General features: G+C 47.2%; 1 protein-coding gene across 3 annotated transcripts in view; it reads left to right on the forward strand.

Annotated features, from left to right (window-relative positions):
• GASK1A (golgi associated kinase 1A) overlaps nucleotides 1–17,415 on the forward strand; it is a 30,228-nt gene continuing 12,813 nt past the window's right edge. Inside the window, exon 1 of one of the 3 annotated variants that reach the window (XM_083404947.1) lies at nucleotides 1–637. In XM_083404947.1, the coding sequence (XP_083261073.1) occupies nucleotides 635–637 (3 nt within the window). In that variant the 5' untranslated portion in view covers nucleotides 1–634. Of the gene's footprint in view, nucleotides 638–16,434; nucleotides 16,537–17,415 lie in introns of those variants that run through there. The other 2 variants (XM_083404945.1, XM_083404946.1) reach the window with 2 other exon arrangements.

A 17,415-nucleotide genomic window follows, 5' to 3' on the forward strand; every position in this document is an offset into this window, starting at 1 on the left:
GGCTTGCGGCACAGGCTTTTAGTGTTTCAAGAGAAATCCGAGAAGGCTTTTATTGTGAAAAGAGCTTCTGCAATGCGAGCAGGCCTCCCCCCTTCCTCTGATCCCCCTCCCACAAGTCTGCCAGTCCTGGCACACTTTGAACACTCAGCAACTAAGTTGGCTGGCTGCTCAGCGAGCAATTCGTCCTATGGCTCAGAATCATCTTTTCCCCATTTGCACAGGGTCCCTCTGAACACTTCCAGCAGCACCTGAAAAGTCTAGCAAGAGATTCACAGGCTGCATTTTTTGAAGATCCAACTCCTTCCTCTTTCTTTCTTTTTTGGTTGAAAGATGAGTAAGACGAGGCTCAGCCTGCAAAGCAAACTCTCCCAAGAAAATGTAGCGGCTGGGAATGCACCTTGAAGATGTAACATCTGGTTGCAGTTAGCCCAAGAGAGAGCGAGAAATGGAGAGAGACCAGAGATCTTGACGGCTGATGTTCTGGGCTCTTGGGAAGTCCGACATATGGGGTCTTCCAGCTGAGCGATGAGAAATTAACGGGCAACCGATTAAAAGAGGCAACCGAGCCCGGGGTCTTCTGCTGGAGGTGAAGACAGGAGGTGGGAGGAAAAGGAAGAAAACTGTCCGTCTGAGCATGGTAAGAGTTTTGTTTCTAATAGTGCAGTCCTAGGAAGTTCAGTGTTGCTTACTCCCAAATACAGTGGTACCTCGGTTTAAGAACAGTCCTGTTTACGAACGATTCGGTTTACGAACTCCGCTAAACTGGAAGTAGTGTCCTGGTTGGCAAACTTCACCTCAGTTTAAGAACGGAATTTGAACGGTAGGAGGCGCACCGGCGGCAGGAGGCCTCATTAGGGAAAGCGCGCCTCAGTTCAATAACGGTTTCTGTTTAAGAACGGACTTCTGGAAAGGCTTAGGTTTGTAAACCGAGGTACCACTGTACGGGATTCAGGGCCAGCTCAATGAACTTTGCTGCCTGAGGCAAAGGAGGCACCTGCCACCCCAGGCCATAAAGAGAATCCCACCATCCTGGCAGAGGAATCTTACTGACAATGGGATGGTATACCTGAGGGCAACAGGGGAATTGGGAGGAACAGGCTGTTGTCATTCGCTCAGCGTCTGCCGCCTGAGGCAGCCCCCCTCCGACTCTGTCCAATGGCAGGGCCGGCCCCGCTAGAGCTGTAGCTTCAGTCTACAAAATGCCTCCACGCGAGAGAAATCCTTGAGGGGGACAAATGGATTTGCAAAGGTCTTGTTCCCACGTTACAGTTCTCCACTCTTTGGGGATTTCCCCCTGTCCGAAACCCCAATGCGCCTTCCCCTGCTTCGGTTCCAGTGATGTGGAGCTGGCCGCGTGCCTGGTGGCATTAACTCCCACCCTGGGGAAACTGTAAGAAAACAAGTTGTGCCTCATCTAAGGCTGACCGATACAAGACGGATGAGTTTTAGGATTTGTCACAGGTGCCATCCTGGCCCTGCGGCCAGCAACTGAGTGGCAAGTCAGCTTGTGGGCACCACAGTTCAAGAAGGACACTGACAAACTGGAACGTGTCCAGAGGAGGGCAACCAAAATGGTCAAAGGCCTGGAAACGATGCCTTATGAGGAATGGCTAAGGGAGCTGGGCATGTTTAGCCTGGAGAAGAGGAGGTTAAGGGGTGATATGATAGCCATGTTCAAATATATAAAAGGATGTCATATAGAGGAGGGAGAAAGATTGTTTTCTGCTGCTCCAGAGAAGCGGACACGGAGCAATGGATCCAAACTACAAGAAAGAAGATTCCACCTAAACATTAGGAAGAACTTCCTGACAGTAAGAGCTGTTCGACAGTGGAATTTGCTGCGAAGGAGTGTGGTGGAGTCTCCTTCTTTGGAGGTCTTTAAGCAGAGGCTTGACAACCATATGTCAGGAGTGCTCTGATGGTGTTTCCTGCTTGGCAGGGGGTTGGACTCGATGGCCCTTGTGGTCTCTTCCAACTCTATGATTCTATTCTATGATTCTATGAGGGAAAGCAAATAGGGAGCCTCTTATATGTTCAGTTGCACAGCAGGCGTCATGTGGGAATGTGGTCTTATTATCCTGGACGGCAATGAAAACTGTTGTTCAGCTCGGTTTGGACCTTACTTTGGGGAAAAGGTAGACTAAAAGAGCCAGTGTGGTGTAGTGGTTAAGAGTGGTAGACTCCTAATCTGGGGAACCGGGTTCGTGTCTCCGCTCCTCCACATGCAGCTGCTGGGTGACCTTGGGCTAGTCACACTTCTCTGAAGTTTCTCAGCCTCACTCACCTCACAGAGTGTTTGTTGTGGGGGAGGAAGGGAAAGGAGAATGTTAGCCGCTTTGAGACTCCTTCGGGTAGTGATAAAGCGGGATATCAAATCCAAACTCTTCTTCTTCTTCTTCTTCTAAACCAGGATGGCCTGTTGAGAAAAAATGTCAGGCCATGGTTATGAACCACCCTGAGATCTAAAGGTATAGAAATTTAATAAATGATAGTAATAATAATACTGCATGGAATGCGAAAGGTCAGAAATTCCATCTCTGACGTCTCCCGGGAAGGCAGAGAAAGACCTCTGTCTGAAACCTCGAGAGCGTGAATCAGAAGAATCTTTATTTGCATCAGCCGCTAGCCACAGCAATAAAATCAAATAAAATGTACCACAGATAAGAGGTAAAAACCTAACGATAGAAAATACATTTGGGGGGGTTTACATAATCAAATAATAAATGTTATACTAATCACCCCTGCTAAAAACCTTGTGGTTTTTGCTGTCAGCTGATCATCTTGATCTGCTAGACGAAAGGACACAGTAGCAATGGTTGAGTGACCCGGCACGGACAATAATAGAGGGGTAATAACCACACTAGGGACGCGGGTGGCGCTGTGGGTTAAACCACAGAGCCTAGGACTTGCCGATCAGAAGGTTGGCAGTTCGAATCCCCGCGACGGGGTGAGCTCCCGTTGCTCGGTCCCTGCTCCTGCCAACCTAGCAGTTTGAAAGCATGTCAAAGTGCAAGTAGATAAATAGGTACCGCTCCGGCGGGAAGGTAAACGGCATTTCCATGCGCTTGGTCATGCTGGCCACATGACCCGGAAGCTGTCTGCGGACAAACACCGGCTCCCTCGGCCAATAAAGCGAGATGAGCGCCGCAACCCCAGAGTCGGTCACGACTGGACCTAATGGTCAGGGGTCCTTTTACCTTTACCTTTAATAACCTCACTCCTCAAATCTTTATAAAGAGTGCAAGCCAGAAGCACATGAGCCACTGACTCAATACTGCCATCTCCACAGGGACATAACCGATGACCTAGAGAGCTACTGCCCATCGGTGTAGAGGCAGCACTGAGATAAATGGGCCAATAGACACATAGAAATTAATTGTCCTTTCTATTATTATTATTATTATTATTATTATTATTATTACCACTGATTTATTAATTGCCATCTAAGCCACCATTTCAAGACAATTTTGTTGGCATCCATCTGTCTCGAGAGACAATGGAGTGCGCCTCTGGGGGTGAAGTAAAATCACTGCGTAAGCAGCACTGAAGTGACCTTTCTGGGATGCAATCCTGGGCAGTTTGTATGGAGATCCTGGGCTGCCCAGACAAGAAGACGCCCCTCCCTCTCAGCCTCGCTGATGTGGCCCAAAGGAAAGCAGAGCAACCCGTTTAACACCAACTTGGCTGCAGGAGTTGCTGGAAGGAGGTGTGCGAGTCGCCATCGAACCGTCATAGGGACTCCAATTCAGATTCTTTAGCCTTTTCTCCCACAAGGCAGCAGAGGTTTTGGGTGAGAGCTTTCCTCCTCCCAGGCAATAATTAAAAGCAGTTAAGAACACCACAATAGCAAATATGTTTAAAGCAAAACTAAAACCCTAAGAGCCAGGGACGCGGGTGGCGCTGTGGGTAAAAGCCTCAGTGCCTAGGGCTTGCCGATTGAAAGGTTGGCGGTTCGAATCCCCGCGGCGGGGTGCGCTCCCGTTGTTCGGTCCCAGCGCCTGCCAACCTAGCAGTTCGAAAGCACTCCCGGGTGCAAGTAGATAAATAGGGACCGCTTACTAGCGGGAAGGTAAACGGCGTTTCCGTGTGCGGCTCTGGCTCGCCAGAGCAGCGATGTCACGCTGGCCACGTGACCCGGAAGTGTCTCCGGACAGCGCTGGCCCCCGGCCTCTTGAGTGAGATGGGCGCACAACCCTAGAGTCTGTCAAGACTGGCCCGTACGGGCAGGGGTACCTTTACCTTTACCTTTAAAACCCTAAGAAGTAGACAGCCTCAGTAAAGACCCATTTATCCAGCTGTGAAAGGAACCTGTCTTTAATTGTTTTTGAAAGTTCAGATAAGTGGTTTCCTGTCATATCTCGACAGGAATGCTATTTCACGGAACAGTATTATGAACAGATATGGTGGAGAAATAAGCGTCATTCCCCAGAGCTGGGCACATTTTGCATCCATTATGGCTGGCATAAATAATATTTTCATACTTGATAGCACCACAGTATGGACTCCCTGAGCAGACTTGATGTAACCGTTTCCAGAGAGGTGCTCTTCTGTGAGTCTCCTGCAGAAATAACAACAGAATCTTAAAGGTGAATGAATGAATAGATTAGGGTGTAAGCTTTGTGAATGGATACACGCTTCATCCGATGCATGACATGAAATCTTAATTTGCAAGGTATGGCAGGAGCTGAATGGCAATGAGAGGCAAGCGTTACAGCCAGTGATAACTAGAACTTAGAAACCGTTTTGTAATAAACAGAGCAGATAAAATAGCACTGGTGAGCTGATTTGTGCAACATAACAAACCTCCATTAAGCATCTTTGAGGGCTTTCGATGCAATGGCAACCACTTATCCCATGAATGTGCACAGTAGTTCATAAAGGTAAAGGGACCCCGACCATTAGGTCCAGTTGTGACCGACTCTGGGGTTGCGGCGCTCATCTCGCTTTATTGGCCGAGGGAGCTGGCGTACAGCTTCCAGGTCATGTGGCCAGCATGACTAAGCCGCTTCTGGCGAACCAGAGCAGCGCACGAAAATGCCGTTTACCTTCCCACCGGAGCAGTACCTATTTATCTACTTGCACTTTGACGTGCTTTCGAGCTGCTAGGTTGGCAGGAGCAGGGACCGAGCAACGGGAGCTCACCCTGTTGCGGGGATTCGAACCACCAACCTTCTGATCGGCAAGTCCTAGGCTCTGTGGTTTAACCCACAGCGCCACCCGCGTCCCACAGTTGTTCATACCATGAGCCAAAAATGAGCATGCACAGAGAAATGATCAATGGGGTGGTTTGTGCTGTTTCTTCACTTATGGTGGAGTTTCGTCCAAGTGTCAGTTTGAGGAGAAGTGTATTGTTCAGGCCCTGTGGCATTTATGCACCTGTTGCAAGTTTGTGATATAGTCCTCGCTTTGCCCCATCCTTAATGCCTGGAAGTCCAACCTTGACACCTAAGGCAACTGTGATAGCTGGTGTCTCAAAAAGAAGTTCCCCACAACAGCCTTGCTCTCCCACGTTAAAAAATGTCTTTGCAAACACTGCATGCGATTCCAAGCGCCCTGTGAATACTTATACGTTTATCTACATTTCCACTTTTACGAGCTCAGGCAGCATTCATGGTATGCCCACTCTTGTTTTTCCCTCCCAACAACCCTGTGAGGTAGGCTAGTCTGAGAAACGGACTGTCCCAAGGCTGGTGGTCAGTGTGCTTCAGGAGTGAGCTGGATTTTGAACCTGCCCAAGACTTCCTCTCTGCCAACACAGGAAACGACCCTGTGCCTTTCCCAAGATTCTGTTGTTGTTGTTTAGTCGTTCAGTCGTGTCCGACTCTTCGTGACCCCATGGACCAGAGCACGCCAGGCACTCCTGTCTTCCACTGCCTCCCACAGTTTGGTCAAACTCATGTTGGTAGCTTCAAGAACATTGTCCAACCATCTCGTCCTCTGTCGTCCCCTTCTCCTTGTGCTCTCCATCTTTCCCAACATCAGGGTCTTTTCCAGGGAGTCTTCTCTTCTCATGAGGTGGCCAAAGTACTGGAGCCTCAGCTTCAGGATCTGTCCTTCCAGGGAGCACTCAGGGCTGATTTCCTTCAGAATGGATAGGTTTGATCTTCTTGCAGTCCATGGGACTCTTAAGAGTCTCCTCCAGCACCATAATTCAAAAGCATCAATTCTTCGGTGATCAGCCTTCTTTATGGTCCAGCTCTCACTCCCATACATCACTACTGGGAAAACCATAGCTTTAACTATACGGACCTTTGTCGGCAAGGTGATGTCTCTGCTTTTTAAGATGCTGTCTAGGTTTGTCCCAAGATTCTGCCCATGCGCAAATATTTCCATCCTTCGTGCCTGCAGGCATTTGAGGATGAGTTGATTTCCAGAGCTGAGTGCTGCAATGAAAGCATCAGTTAACCATCCTCCTCCCTTCCACAAAAGTTCATGAAGTTGATTTGTTTTTAAAGGAACGATGGAAGTCTCCTTCGGAGAGTTTCTGTGACTATTTCCTTGAGCCAACTGACATTCTCAGCATTGCCATGTGAGCTAGTTCCAGTATAACTTCTAGGAATCCTTGTCCAGGAAGTCAATCAGAGAGCCAATTCTTTCCCTCCATACCTACTGGCCAGGATCTCAACTTTCCAATCTTCAGCACAACACAGGGTGCCACTCACGGCAAGGATCCCTACCGATTCCCATGGCTAGATGTTAGCGAGACAGCGAGAACGGAATTGTTTTAGCAGTAAAGGCTCTTGGAGGACAAGAATGCTGAGCCTGTCCCCCACCCCCTTTCTCTGAGAGAGCTGTAGTGGTTTCAAAAAATATGTGCAAGGTTGCACATTTGAGCACTGATGCAGACATGCCGTCTGCATATTAAAGGGAGCCTAGCACTCTTGGATGGAGCTGGCCCAGAGTTGTCAATTGTGCAATGGATGCACAATTGCATCCTTTGGTTTGTTTAAAAAAATAAGTTGTTATTTGATTTAATGAGCGTAGAGTGATAACAACACCAAATAAATATCCACATTTAGAGATTTCTCTGAATCTCTAGACTCCCCCCCATCCCCTCCATGGGTCTTATTGTCAATGTTTTCAACTGCATATTATTTCACAATCCATATTTTGTATGAATTCATATTGTCCATAGTATTTGTTACATTTGTTACATAGTATTTGTTATTAAGGGACCCGGGTGGCACTGTGGGTAAAAGCCTCAGCGCCTAGGACTTGCCGATTGAAAGGTCGGCGGTTCGAATCCCCGCAGCGGGGTGCGCTCCCGTCGCTCGGTCCCAGCGCCTGCCAACCTAGCAGTTCGAAAACACTCCCGGGTGCAAGTAGATAAATAGGGACCGCTTACTAGCGGGAAGGTAAACGGCGTTCCGTGTGCTGCGCTGGCTCACCAGATGCAGCTTGTCACGCTGGCCACGTGACCTGGAAAGTGTCTTCGGACAGCGCTGGCCCCCGGCCTCTTTGAGTGAGATGGGCGCACAACCCTAGAGTCTGGCAAGACTGGCCACCACATATGATAAAAGGTACCTTCTTTTTCTTTACATTTCCAGCAGGTAGTTGTACTTGTCTTACACATTTTTGCTAACTTCGTTGTTGTTGTTGTTTAGTCATTTAGTCGTGTCCGACTCTTTGTGACCCCATGGACCAGAGCATGCCAGGCACTCCTGTCTTCCACTGCCTCCCACAGTTTGGTCAAACTCATGCTGGTAGCTTCGAGAACACTATCCAACCATCTCATCCTCTGTCGTCCCCTTCTCCTTGTGCCCTCCATCTTTCCCAACATCAGGATCTTTTCCAGGGAGTCTTCACTTCTCATGAGGTGGCCAAAGTATTGGAGCCTCAGCTTCAGGATCCGTCCTTCCAGTGAGCACTCAGGGCTGATTTCCTTCAGAATGGATAGGTTTGATCTTCTTGCAGTCCATGGGACTCTCAAGAGTCTCCTCCAGCACCATAATTCAAAAGCATCAATTCTTCGGCGATCAGCCTTCTTCGTGGTCCAGCTCTCACTTCCATACATCACTATTGGGAAAACCATAGCTTTAACTATACGGACCTTTGTCTCTGCTTTTTAAGGTGTGGTCTAGGTTTGTCATTGCTTTTCTCCCAAGAAGCAGGCATCTTTTAATTTTGCTAACTTACTAGGAGTCTAATACGAAGGGTACATCATTTTCATATAGTTTTCTTTCAGCATGCAACCTGCCGACTTTCTCCGTTGCTTAAGGAAGCAACTAACCTAAGTCTTTTCAGGCAAACCTGCACCACATCCATTTAGGCAACTGGATGTGCTATTTTGGCGCATCTGATCTTTGTAGTACAGTATATGTGCGCAAAGTGCTTCATTCATTCATTCATTCATTCATTCATTCATTCATTCATTGTGTATTTGGGTCACCCACCCACCCATTGGGGCACATGGCTGGCAAGAACCACTGCTGAGTTGGGTAGGACTTACCTTGCTCATTCTCGTGGCATTGTGGGCGTTACCCAGAAAGTGGGGTGCCTCTTCTTCTATCTTTGTGATACCCCCCTACCTATGAGCCTTTCGTTTCCCATAGGATGGTGCTCGTCTTCACTCATTGTCGTTCGTCAGCAGCAGAAAAAACTTGGCTGCTCAAAATATTTTGTTATGATTACGCTTGCCCACAGTCTCAAATGATAGGGCTGGTTCCACTCATACATTGTGCCTGCGGCTGAAAAACCCTTGCTGATGCCACGAAGAAATGGCAGCGGCAGAGATCCCTAGTCTCCCTGCGCACTTGGGCCTTTCTCTCATGTTTCTGCAGCACCCCTGACTCCCAATTCAGGTCACTTCAGCAAACTGGCAAACCCACAACCCACTTTTTAACCTCTTGGGTGTCTGAAAAAGTGGCTTGTTGACTCGTGGGAGCAAGCCAAGCCAGGCCAGGAACTGGGCCAGGGAAGACCACGAAGGAAACCTGTGTTTGCGCGGGCTTTGGGATCATGGCCAATGTACACAGCTGCATTGGAGAGGTGACTCTCCTTTTCATGAGTGGTGATTTTGAGCATATGTATATTGGCTTTTTGCTGTTCTTTTCTCTCGACGGCAGCAGAAATGGGGTCTCAGAACAAGTGGAAATTATTTCGCTTTGGGGGGGGAGTCTCCTTTGAGGATGATTATTTATTATAGTTGCTTATTTCCCTTTTCATTTTTGTACAAAAAATAAACGCCAATTGACTTGCAGGGATCCCCACTCTTAATTCCACTCCTTTCATCTGGCTATCTTGGAATCTAAAGAATGCACATTATGCAGTCCTTGGGGAAAAGAAAATGGAGACCATATCTGCTGACTTGCATGCCTTCAACGGAACCCGATGCCGTCCCCTGTGAGGAACAAACGAGCACACTGCAAATCTTGAAGAAACTGAAAATCTGTGTTTTACGGTTTTGTATGTGGTGTGAAAATAGAGGGTTTTTTAAAAATATGTAAAGCATTTTTTCCCCTTCAGAAAAACAAATGAAAAAGAACGCCTTTGTAAAATCTAAGGAGGCACACAACAGCTTTTGAAGCCATTCGGAGTCCGAGCTGGTAATCCCATTAAGAAAGAAAAATATAAAACAAGACTGCGGTTCCTTCCGTACGGGATGTTCAGCCTAGAATTGTTCCGACTTCATTCAGCCTTTGCTGATGGAGAATCCAGACAACATCATTGCCAGCTCCTTGCATTCTGACTTCTTTCTCAAGGCAGAATTCATGACAACGCCCCCATCTCAGCAAAGAAAGCAACTACAGTGTCAGTCTGGGTGCAAATAACTGTGGAGTGTTTTCTGAGCTACTGTGCTTTTAAATAACAGCTACCCTTCTCTGGAAGGAATAGTTTCCTCTGCCTCTCCCACCCTCTTCCACCCCAGATTTGCTTTTCTCTTTCCTTAGCTAAGTAACTGCGCCAACATTTGACAAGGGACAACTTGGAGCCAGTGGTATAACATGGGTTGCCAATGTCCGGGGCCATGAAAGTGGGGAAAGGGATGGAGTATGCATACACATTAAAGCGCCTAGTAGCACTTCTTCTTTCCTCTGCACTGAATTCCCAGAATATCACCGAAGTCTTTTTTATATCTCCTCACAAAGGCATGAGCTTTCATTGGTTCTACACACCTCTGTTTTTTACCTTTATAAATAAAGGAAATTCATTCAGTGAATTCCCATCTGACGGGCCTCCCACCTCAGGATCACCAACAGATTAGAAGCAGTCCTCATTTAAAGGCAAATTTACACTTTCTGAATCAATACACAAAGCAAAACTTGGCCGCTCTTCAAAAATCACACTTCCCTAAGTTTTGCAATGCTGTTTTCCAGGCAAGCAATGTGTATACAGTGGTACCTCAGGTTACATACGCTTCAGGTTACATACGCTTCAGGTTACAGACTCCGCTAACCCAGAAATAGTGCTTCAGGTTAAGAACTTTGCTTCAGGATGAGAACAGAAATCGTGCTCCAGCAGCATGGTGGTAGCGGGAGGCCCCATTAGCTAAAGTGGTGCTTCAGGTTAAGAACAGTGTCAGGTTAAGTACGGGCCTCCAGAACAAATTAAGTACTTAACCTGAGGTACCACTGTATAGCACTTGGGAAGACAGATAAACTAATGCCAGTGCACTGGAAGAAGCAAAGATCATCCGTGTCGAAGCAATGATTCTTCAACATCAACTTCATTGAACTGGTCATGTTGTTCAGATGCCTGGTTATCATCTGCCAAAGCAACTACTCCGAACTTAAAAATGGATAGTGTAAAGTTGGTGGTCAACAAAAGAGGTTGAAAGACTCTCTCAAGGCAAATCTAAAAAAATGTAGTAGAAACACAGACAACTGGGAAACACTGGTCTGCAAGTGCTCCAGTTGAAGAACAGCCTTTTCCAAAGGTGTTGTGGGCTTTGAAGACGCTTGAACTCAGTACAAAAGGGAGAAACGTGCAAAGAGGAAGGCACGCTTGGCAAACCCTCACCATGATCAACTCCTGCCTGGAAACCTATGTCCCCACTGTGGAAGGACGTGTGGATCCAGAATTGGCCTCCACAGTCACTTACAGACTCACTTCTAAGACCGTGTTTATGGAAAACAATATTACTCAGCTACGAGTGATCGTCAAAGAAGAAGAATATAGTAGGAGAAAATGGGCATCAGGATGCATAAATTAGTGAAAACAGCATGCAAAAAACGAACAAACCACTCTCTGTCCAAACTGCATGCAAACGTGTATATGTGGGAAAATTTGTGCTAAAGTGCTGAAGAATTTTCACAAGGTTTTAAAAAGAACAACCTGCAAATTGATGTGGAAATGTGTGGGAAGTCTGGGCAGTGGCGTAGCGTGGGGGGTGCAGGGCGGGCCGGCCGCACCGGGCGCAACATCTGGGGGTTAGGGTTAGGGGGCGCAAATCCACGGGTTAGGGGGCGCAAATCCACGGGTTAGGGGGTACAAATTACTTGCCTTGCCCCGGGTGCTGACAACCCACGCTACGCCACTGAGTCTGGGGAAACCAGCAACTGAGAGAAACTGATATGGATGGATTTGCCCATCCCCCGCTTCAACCGGATCCTTTTAACTGGAGATGCCAGGAATTGGATCTAGGATGTTCTGCAAGCAACACATACAGCGCTATTCTCCCTTTCCAAGGGATGTTCCTAACTTCCAGGGGAAAACATGTTGTCCGACCTCTCCTGTATTCACGCCAGCAATCAAAACCATATGTATGGGTTTGGCACTGGGCTGAATTTCAGCCATAAAATAAAAACGCCTCTCTCCTTTGTCAGGCAGGCATTTTAGTGGGGAAATGTTTAGCATGTTGCTTGCAGAAGCAAGACGGTTGTGGGTTGTCTCCCCCCACCCACAACCCCCAATCTCCACATCATCTTCTTCACAACTGCTAAGCCGCTTTAGGCTTTTGATATTGGGTGCCAGAATCAACACAAGGAATTTAGTTTTAAGATATCATCTTTCATTTGTGAAAGGGGAGAGGGAACGGGAGATTGCATTTTGTTGATGGTGAACAGCCTAGAGCAGAAGGGATTCAAGTGAAAACTCGCCAAAGCCAGGGGATGCAAACCAGAAAGCAATATTTTGTGCTTGGAAGCTGCAAACTGTTTTCTTTTTTTATTTTCTTTTTTTAAAAATACTTTTATTAAAGATTTTCTTGCTTTACAAAAGTACATGCCTTGTCTCTTTTTTCTGATTGCACAGTACAGTCGTACCTTGGATGTCAAACAGAATCTGTTTCGGAAGTCCATTCGACTTCCCAAAAGTTCAGAAACCAAAGCCTGGCTTCCAATTGGCTGCAGGAAGCTCCTGCAGCCAATCAGAAGCCCCATGAGATGTTTGGCTTCTGTAATGGTTCTAGGGGTTGCTCGTGCGTAAGTTGCCTTTACTCCTGGCTAGGTTGCATGGTTGAACCCTTTCTGTCAGGACAGCCTCAAGTTCCGTGGCTGCCTCAGTCGCTGGCAGAATCTGTCAGTGGGCGTTTCTTAAACCGCTTCCAGCATAGAAGCTGTTTGACGCCCAGTCTCCTCCCCCATTGCCTGCGCAAAAGTTTTCTGCGCAAGGTGCGTGTGGGCAACGGAGTACTCGTACCCTCTCCGCTGGTCTCCTGCGAAGAGTCCTGGAGCCACCTCTCCAATTCCTCCATCTCCTCCCCTTCTCCACTGGTGTTACGCTGATTACCTTCCCCAGCGGATGGGCTATCCCTCCTCCTACTAGGACCTTCTCCACCATCGTCCGGGAGCCTCCTCTCCGCCTCCCGCTCCGATGGCAGTTCCCTGACAGCTTCCAAAAATAGTCCGCAAACCAGAACAATCACTTCTGAGTTTGTGGCGTTTGGGAACCAAAATTTTCAAGAACTAAGCTGTTTGTAAACCAAGGTACGACTGTATTTCTTACAAATCAGTTACATTTGTTATGAGACCTTAATGTTGAGTACAGTACAGTGGTACCTTGGGTTACAGACGCTTCAGGTTACAGACGCTTCAGGTAACAGCTCTGCTAACCCAGAAATAGTACCTGGGGTTAAGAACTTTGCTTCAGGATGAGAACAGAAATCGTGCTCCTGCGGTGCCGCAGCAGCAGGAGGCCCCATTAGCTAAAGTGGTGCTTCAGGTTAAGAACAGTTTCAGGTTAAGAACAGACCTCCAGAACGAATTACCGTATTTTTTGCTCTATAAGACTCACTTTCCCCCCCCCCCTAAAAAGTAAGGGGAAATGTGTGTGCGTCTTATGGAGCGAATGCAGGCTGTTTAGCTATCACAGAAGCCAGAACAGCAAGAGGGATTGCTGCTTTAACTTCGCAGCGATCCCTCTTGCTGTTCTGGCTTCTGAGATTCAGAATATTTTTTTCCTTGTTTTCCTCTCCCAAAAACCAGGTGCGTCTTGTGGTCTGGTGCGTCTTATAGAGCGAAAAATACGGTAAGTTCTTAACCCGAGGTACCGCTGTATAAGGTAAGGCTGGGGAGCTGGAGTCTGTAGCATAAAGCAGCAGGCTGGGAACATTTGCTCACAGTAGATCTGCTAAAGCATAGCTGTTCCAGTAATTTAGGATGACCATGTGCCTTACTTCACAGAGGACAGACTTCTGTTTGAAGGCATCCTCTGTTCGAAGGGATGTCTGCTCCAAGTCTGATTTAAAGATTAAAAAACCCAGTAAGATAAAAGATTTTTTAAAAAACTGTAAGAAGGGAGACCAGAAGCCTAGATGTTGCCCACCAATAGTCCTCACCTGGACAGTTAACCTACTCTGCATAAATAAGTAAATCTATACCCTCTTTTAAAATTTATTTAAAGTGATGCATTTCCTCCCCCCGCCCCCAGCAAAGCATTAAGTGGCCACCGTACAGTAATTTCTCTGCTGTACTCTTCTGCGTTTGCAGCCTACACACACACACTCCAACCAGGAGTCATATACCGTATTTTTCGTCCTATAAGGCGCACTGGCCCATAGGACGCACCTCGGGTTTTTTGGGGGGGAATGAATTTTAAAAAAATTATTTCCCCCCCCCAGCCGCGGGGCTGGGGCAGGGGAAGCCCGAGCTTCCCCCGACCGTAGCCCACAGAACAGGCTGCCGCCCCAAGCCTCGCGCGCCTGGTGGGACCTCCCACCGGGCGCACAAGGCTTGCAGACACCTGCCTGAAGCACGGGTGTCCTCCGGAGGGCGCCCCATGCTTCGGGCTGCAGGCTGCCGCCCGCAAGCCTTGCAAGCCCGCGGGAACTCCCACTGGGCGCGCAAGGCTTGCGGATAGCTTCCTGAAGCGTGGAGAGCGAGAGGGGTCGGTGCGCACCGACGCCTCTCGCTCTCCAGGCTTCAGCGAAAGCCTGCATTCGCCCCATAGGACGCACACACATTTCCCCTTCATTTTTGGAGGGGAAAAAGTGCGTCCTATAGGGCGAAAAATACGGTATTTGTTCTTTTTTTGTTCCATCATCATGGCATTTAACCAGGACAGGGAACGATCTTGTCAATCACTGTATTTGGAAGGGGAAGAGAGAGAGAGAGAGAGAGAGAGAGAGGCGCTGGAATGCATCAAGAAGAGGATGTTCGCTGCCTCTGAAGAGATCGGAGCAGGAGCAGACAAGGAAATTAATAACAGATTTCTGGCATCTCCTCGCAATTTATGTTGGTTCTGTTTTCCGCGATGCGAGACCAAGCTTGCAGCAAAGGTCCTGGATAGAATGTATTATTATAATAATAAGGAAGGGACTTCGTGGAGGAAGAGGTACAGATGGAGAAAAGGCAGGGAGCCTCATTTGGAGTTCGTTCAGGTAGCGCAGCATTTCCCAACCTTGGGCCTCCAGCTGTTTTTGGACTACAACTCCCATAATCCTCAGCTAGCAAGACCAGTGGTCAGGGATAATGGGAATTGTAGTTCGGAAACAGCTGGAGGCCCAAGGTTGGGAAACACTGAGGTAGCGTTGCTGGAGTCAGAGTCCGCCAATGTGGACGCTTTGCTTTAATTTTATTCGGGTTCAATGCAGAGACTTCTGTCATGTCCCTTTGCTCGGCTATTATATTGCTTAGGAGGTTTTTTGGCAGAAAATTCTATCCAGTCTTTCAGCCAGGAGGCTGGGGAGCCCATGAGAAGCTTTGCGAGGCGCAAGAACAAGGCTGGGAGTTCGTTCGCTTGCGATGGCTCAGTTCCTGGAGCCTTGCCGTGGTGTCTGCTTAAAGGTGCTACAGGAAAATCCTTGGGCTCACTTGGATTGCCAAACAAAGACACCAGCCAAGAATATAGGAGCAAAACAGCAGCCTGATCTTTATTCAAAAGGCTGTTGCAACAGGACTTCTACCCACCACATGGAAGAAGCAGGAAGAAGCCCAGAACAAAAGGATGCTCTTACTTTTATAAGTTTTCCCTTTTACCCACAACACCCTTAGTAGGCATCATAAATATGTCACAAACAGGGAGGGTTTTTTTTCTGGCAGAAACAGGCTAATCAGGTTTGCCCCATCTATCCCTTGCCCTCCACCTCACACCCATTGAAATGTAGGTGGGTTCCCACAAGGCAAGACACAGCGATGACAGCAAGAACCTATATCGAACTACATAACTGGGAAACGGGCAAAGCAACTGCTTATATAGATTCCTGAAAGCCTGGGCCACTCCCAACGCGATTGGCTGTCTAAACTTCTAAGCTGCAAATCACGACTCAGAGTCTAAGGGCCAATGGCAGAGGCCCAAATCCTGAAATGTTCTGTGATTGGACATCATGTATCGAATCAGAACACAGGAGCTCAGAATCCTTAGTCCAGACCCAAGCTCAGGCAAACACAGACCACTGAATACATAACACCCAACAAGTGATACCATGGAAATATTTACAAATTCCTGGTTTTCCCGCTCAGGTAATCAGACTTCTTTGCCCTGACCGAGAGCACAATCCATTCTTGGATGGTCTGCTATTGTCCATGGCACCCATTTGCCAGTGTTATGTACTGAAGTTCTCACCCTGGGCCAGCAGGGGGATACTGTAGATAGTTTTCACACACTTCCACATATGCAAATAAGGGATTGAAAGTGACGTTCAGTGATTGGGTAGTTACAGAAAGTGGTTACTGTTGCGTTGTAGTGGAGCTCTATATAAGCAGGCTGGCGGAACCCTTCAGTTCAGTTCTGTTCTGGGTCTGTGAATAAACAAGAGCTGTTTGAAGAATCGCTGTGTCGTCTGATATGTTCACCCACAACTTAACAGCACAACTTAACTGATGTGCACGTTCCGGTAACAAGGTGCACGCTCAAAAGATGGGCTTTAAGGATGGCTGCGATATCACATAAAAATCTGCTTTGTGGTGCCGTTACGTTCCAGGAGTCTTCCAGAATGACTACTATCCTGGGGCCTTGCTCCACCGACTTTAATCCGGCTTGCCCCCAGAATGGAAGTGAGCCTGTTTGTAATTTTCATTTATTTTAACCTGCCTTTCTAGCATTATGTCCCCACAAACCGGTACACAAAGGAACGAGAAGCAAGTTACAGTCGAAGAATAGTCACAGCGGAACAGATGTGCTGATTGCCATGAGAAACTACTCTGGAGACACAAGCTGGTATGAATTGCAGGTCCCCTTATTTTGAAGGAAAAAGTCACCAATCCGCTTTAAATTCTTTAGTCGCAACGCTTCGGCAGCCAGCTATTTCTTAGGAAACACATTGAGTGTTTATTCCTTTATTGTAAATGGAGCCTCACGCTGTCTACTGAGACATAAGTCCCACTGTACAGTGGTACCTCGGGTTAAGTACTCAATTCGTTTTGGAGATCCGTTCTTAACCTGAAACTGTTCTTAACCTGTTCTTAGCTAATGGGGCCTCTTCCTCCTACTGCACCTCCAGAGCACGATTTCTGTTCTCATCCTGAAGCAAAGTTCTTAACCCCGAGGTACTATTTCTGGTTTAGTTTAGTCTGTAACCTGAAGCGTACGTAACCTGAAGTGTATGTAACCCGAGGTACCACTGTATTCAATGGAGCTTACTCCCAGGTAACTGGGTAAAGATTGTGCAGCCTTACACTGCAATCCTAAGCAGTTTTACTCAGAACTAAGTCACACTAAGTTCAATAGAATTTACTCTCTGGTATGTTCCCGATCCTTCTCACAGTTTCTTTTCTTTCTTTCTTTCTTTCTTTCTTTCTTTCTTTCTTTCTTTCTTTCTTTCTTTTTTTGGAAACTGCTCATAGCACATGTCCTGTAGGTGTCATTTCTTTTCTTTCTTTTTTTAATCATTTTTATTGGGGTTTTTCTAAAAAACCCAATATCTATAATCATTACATTCAAATATCAATTTCCCCCTTCCCTGCTGACTTCCCTCAACTTTCATCCCTGGTTTATTACATCTCATATTGCATCCTGCTGTTTATACATACTTCTTTATTGTCATACTATTAGCTTTCTTGTTTTTTATAAATACAATTGCAAATGTTTATTTAAATC

The sequence above is a fragment of the Podarcis tiliguerta genome, assembly GCF_965153285.1.
Source record: "Podarcis tiliguerta genome assembly, chromosome: 12".
Lineage (NCBI taxonomy): Eukaryota > Metazoa > Chordata > Lepidosauria > Squamata > Lacertidae > Podarcis > Podarcis tiliguerta.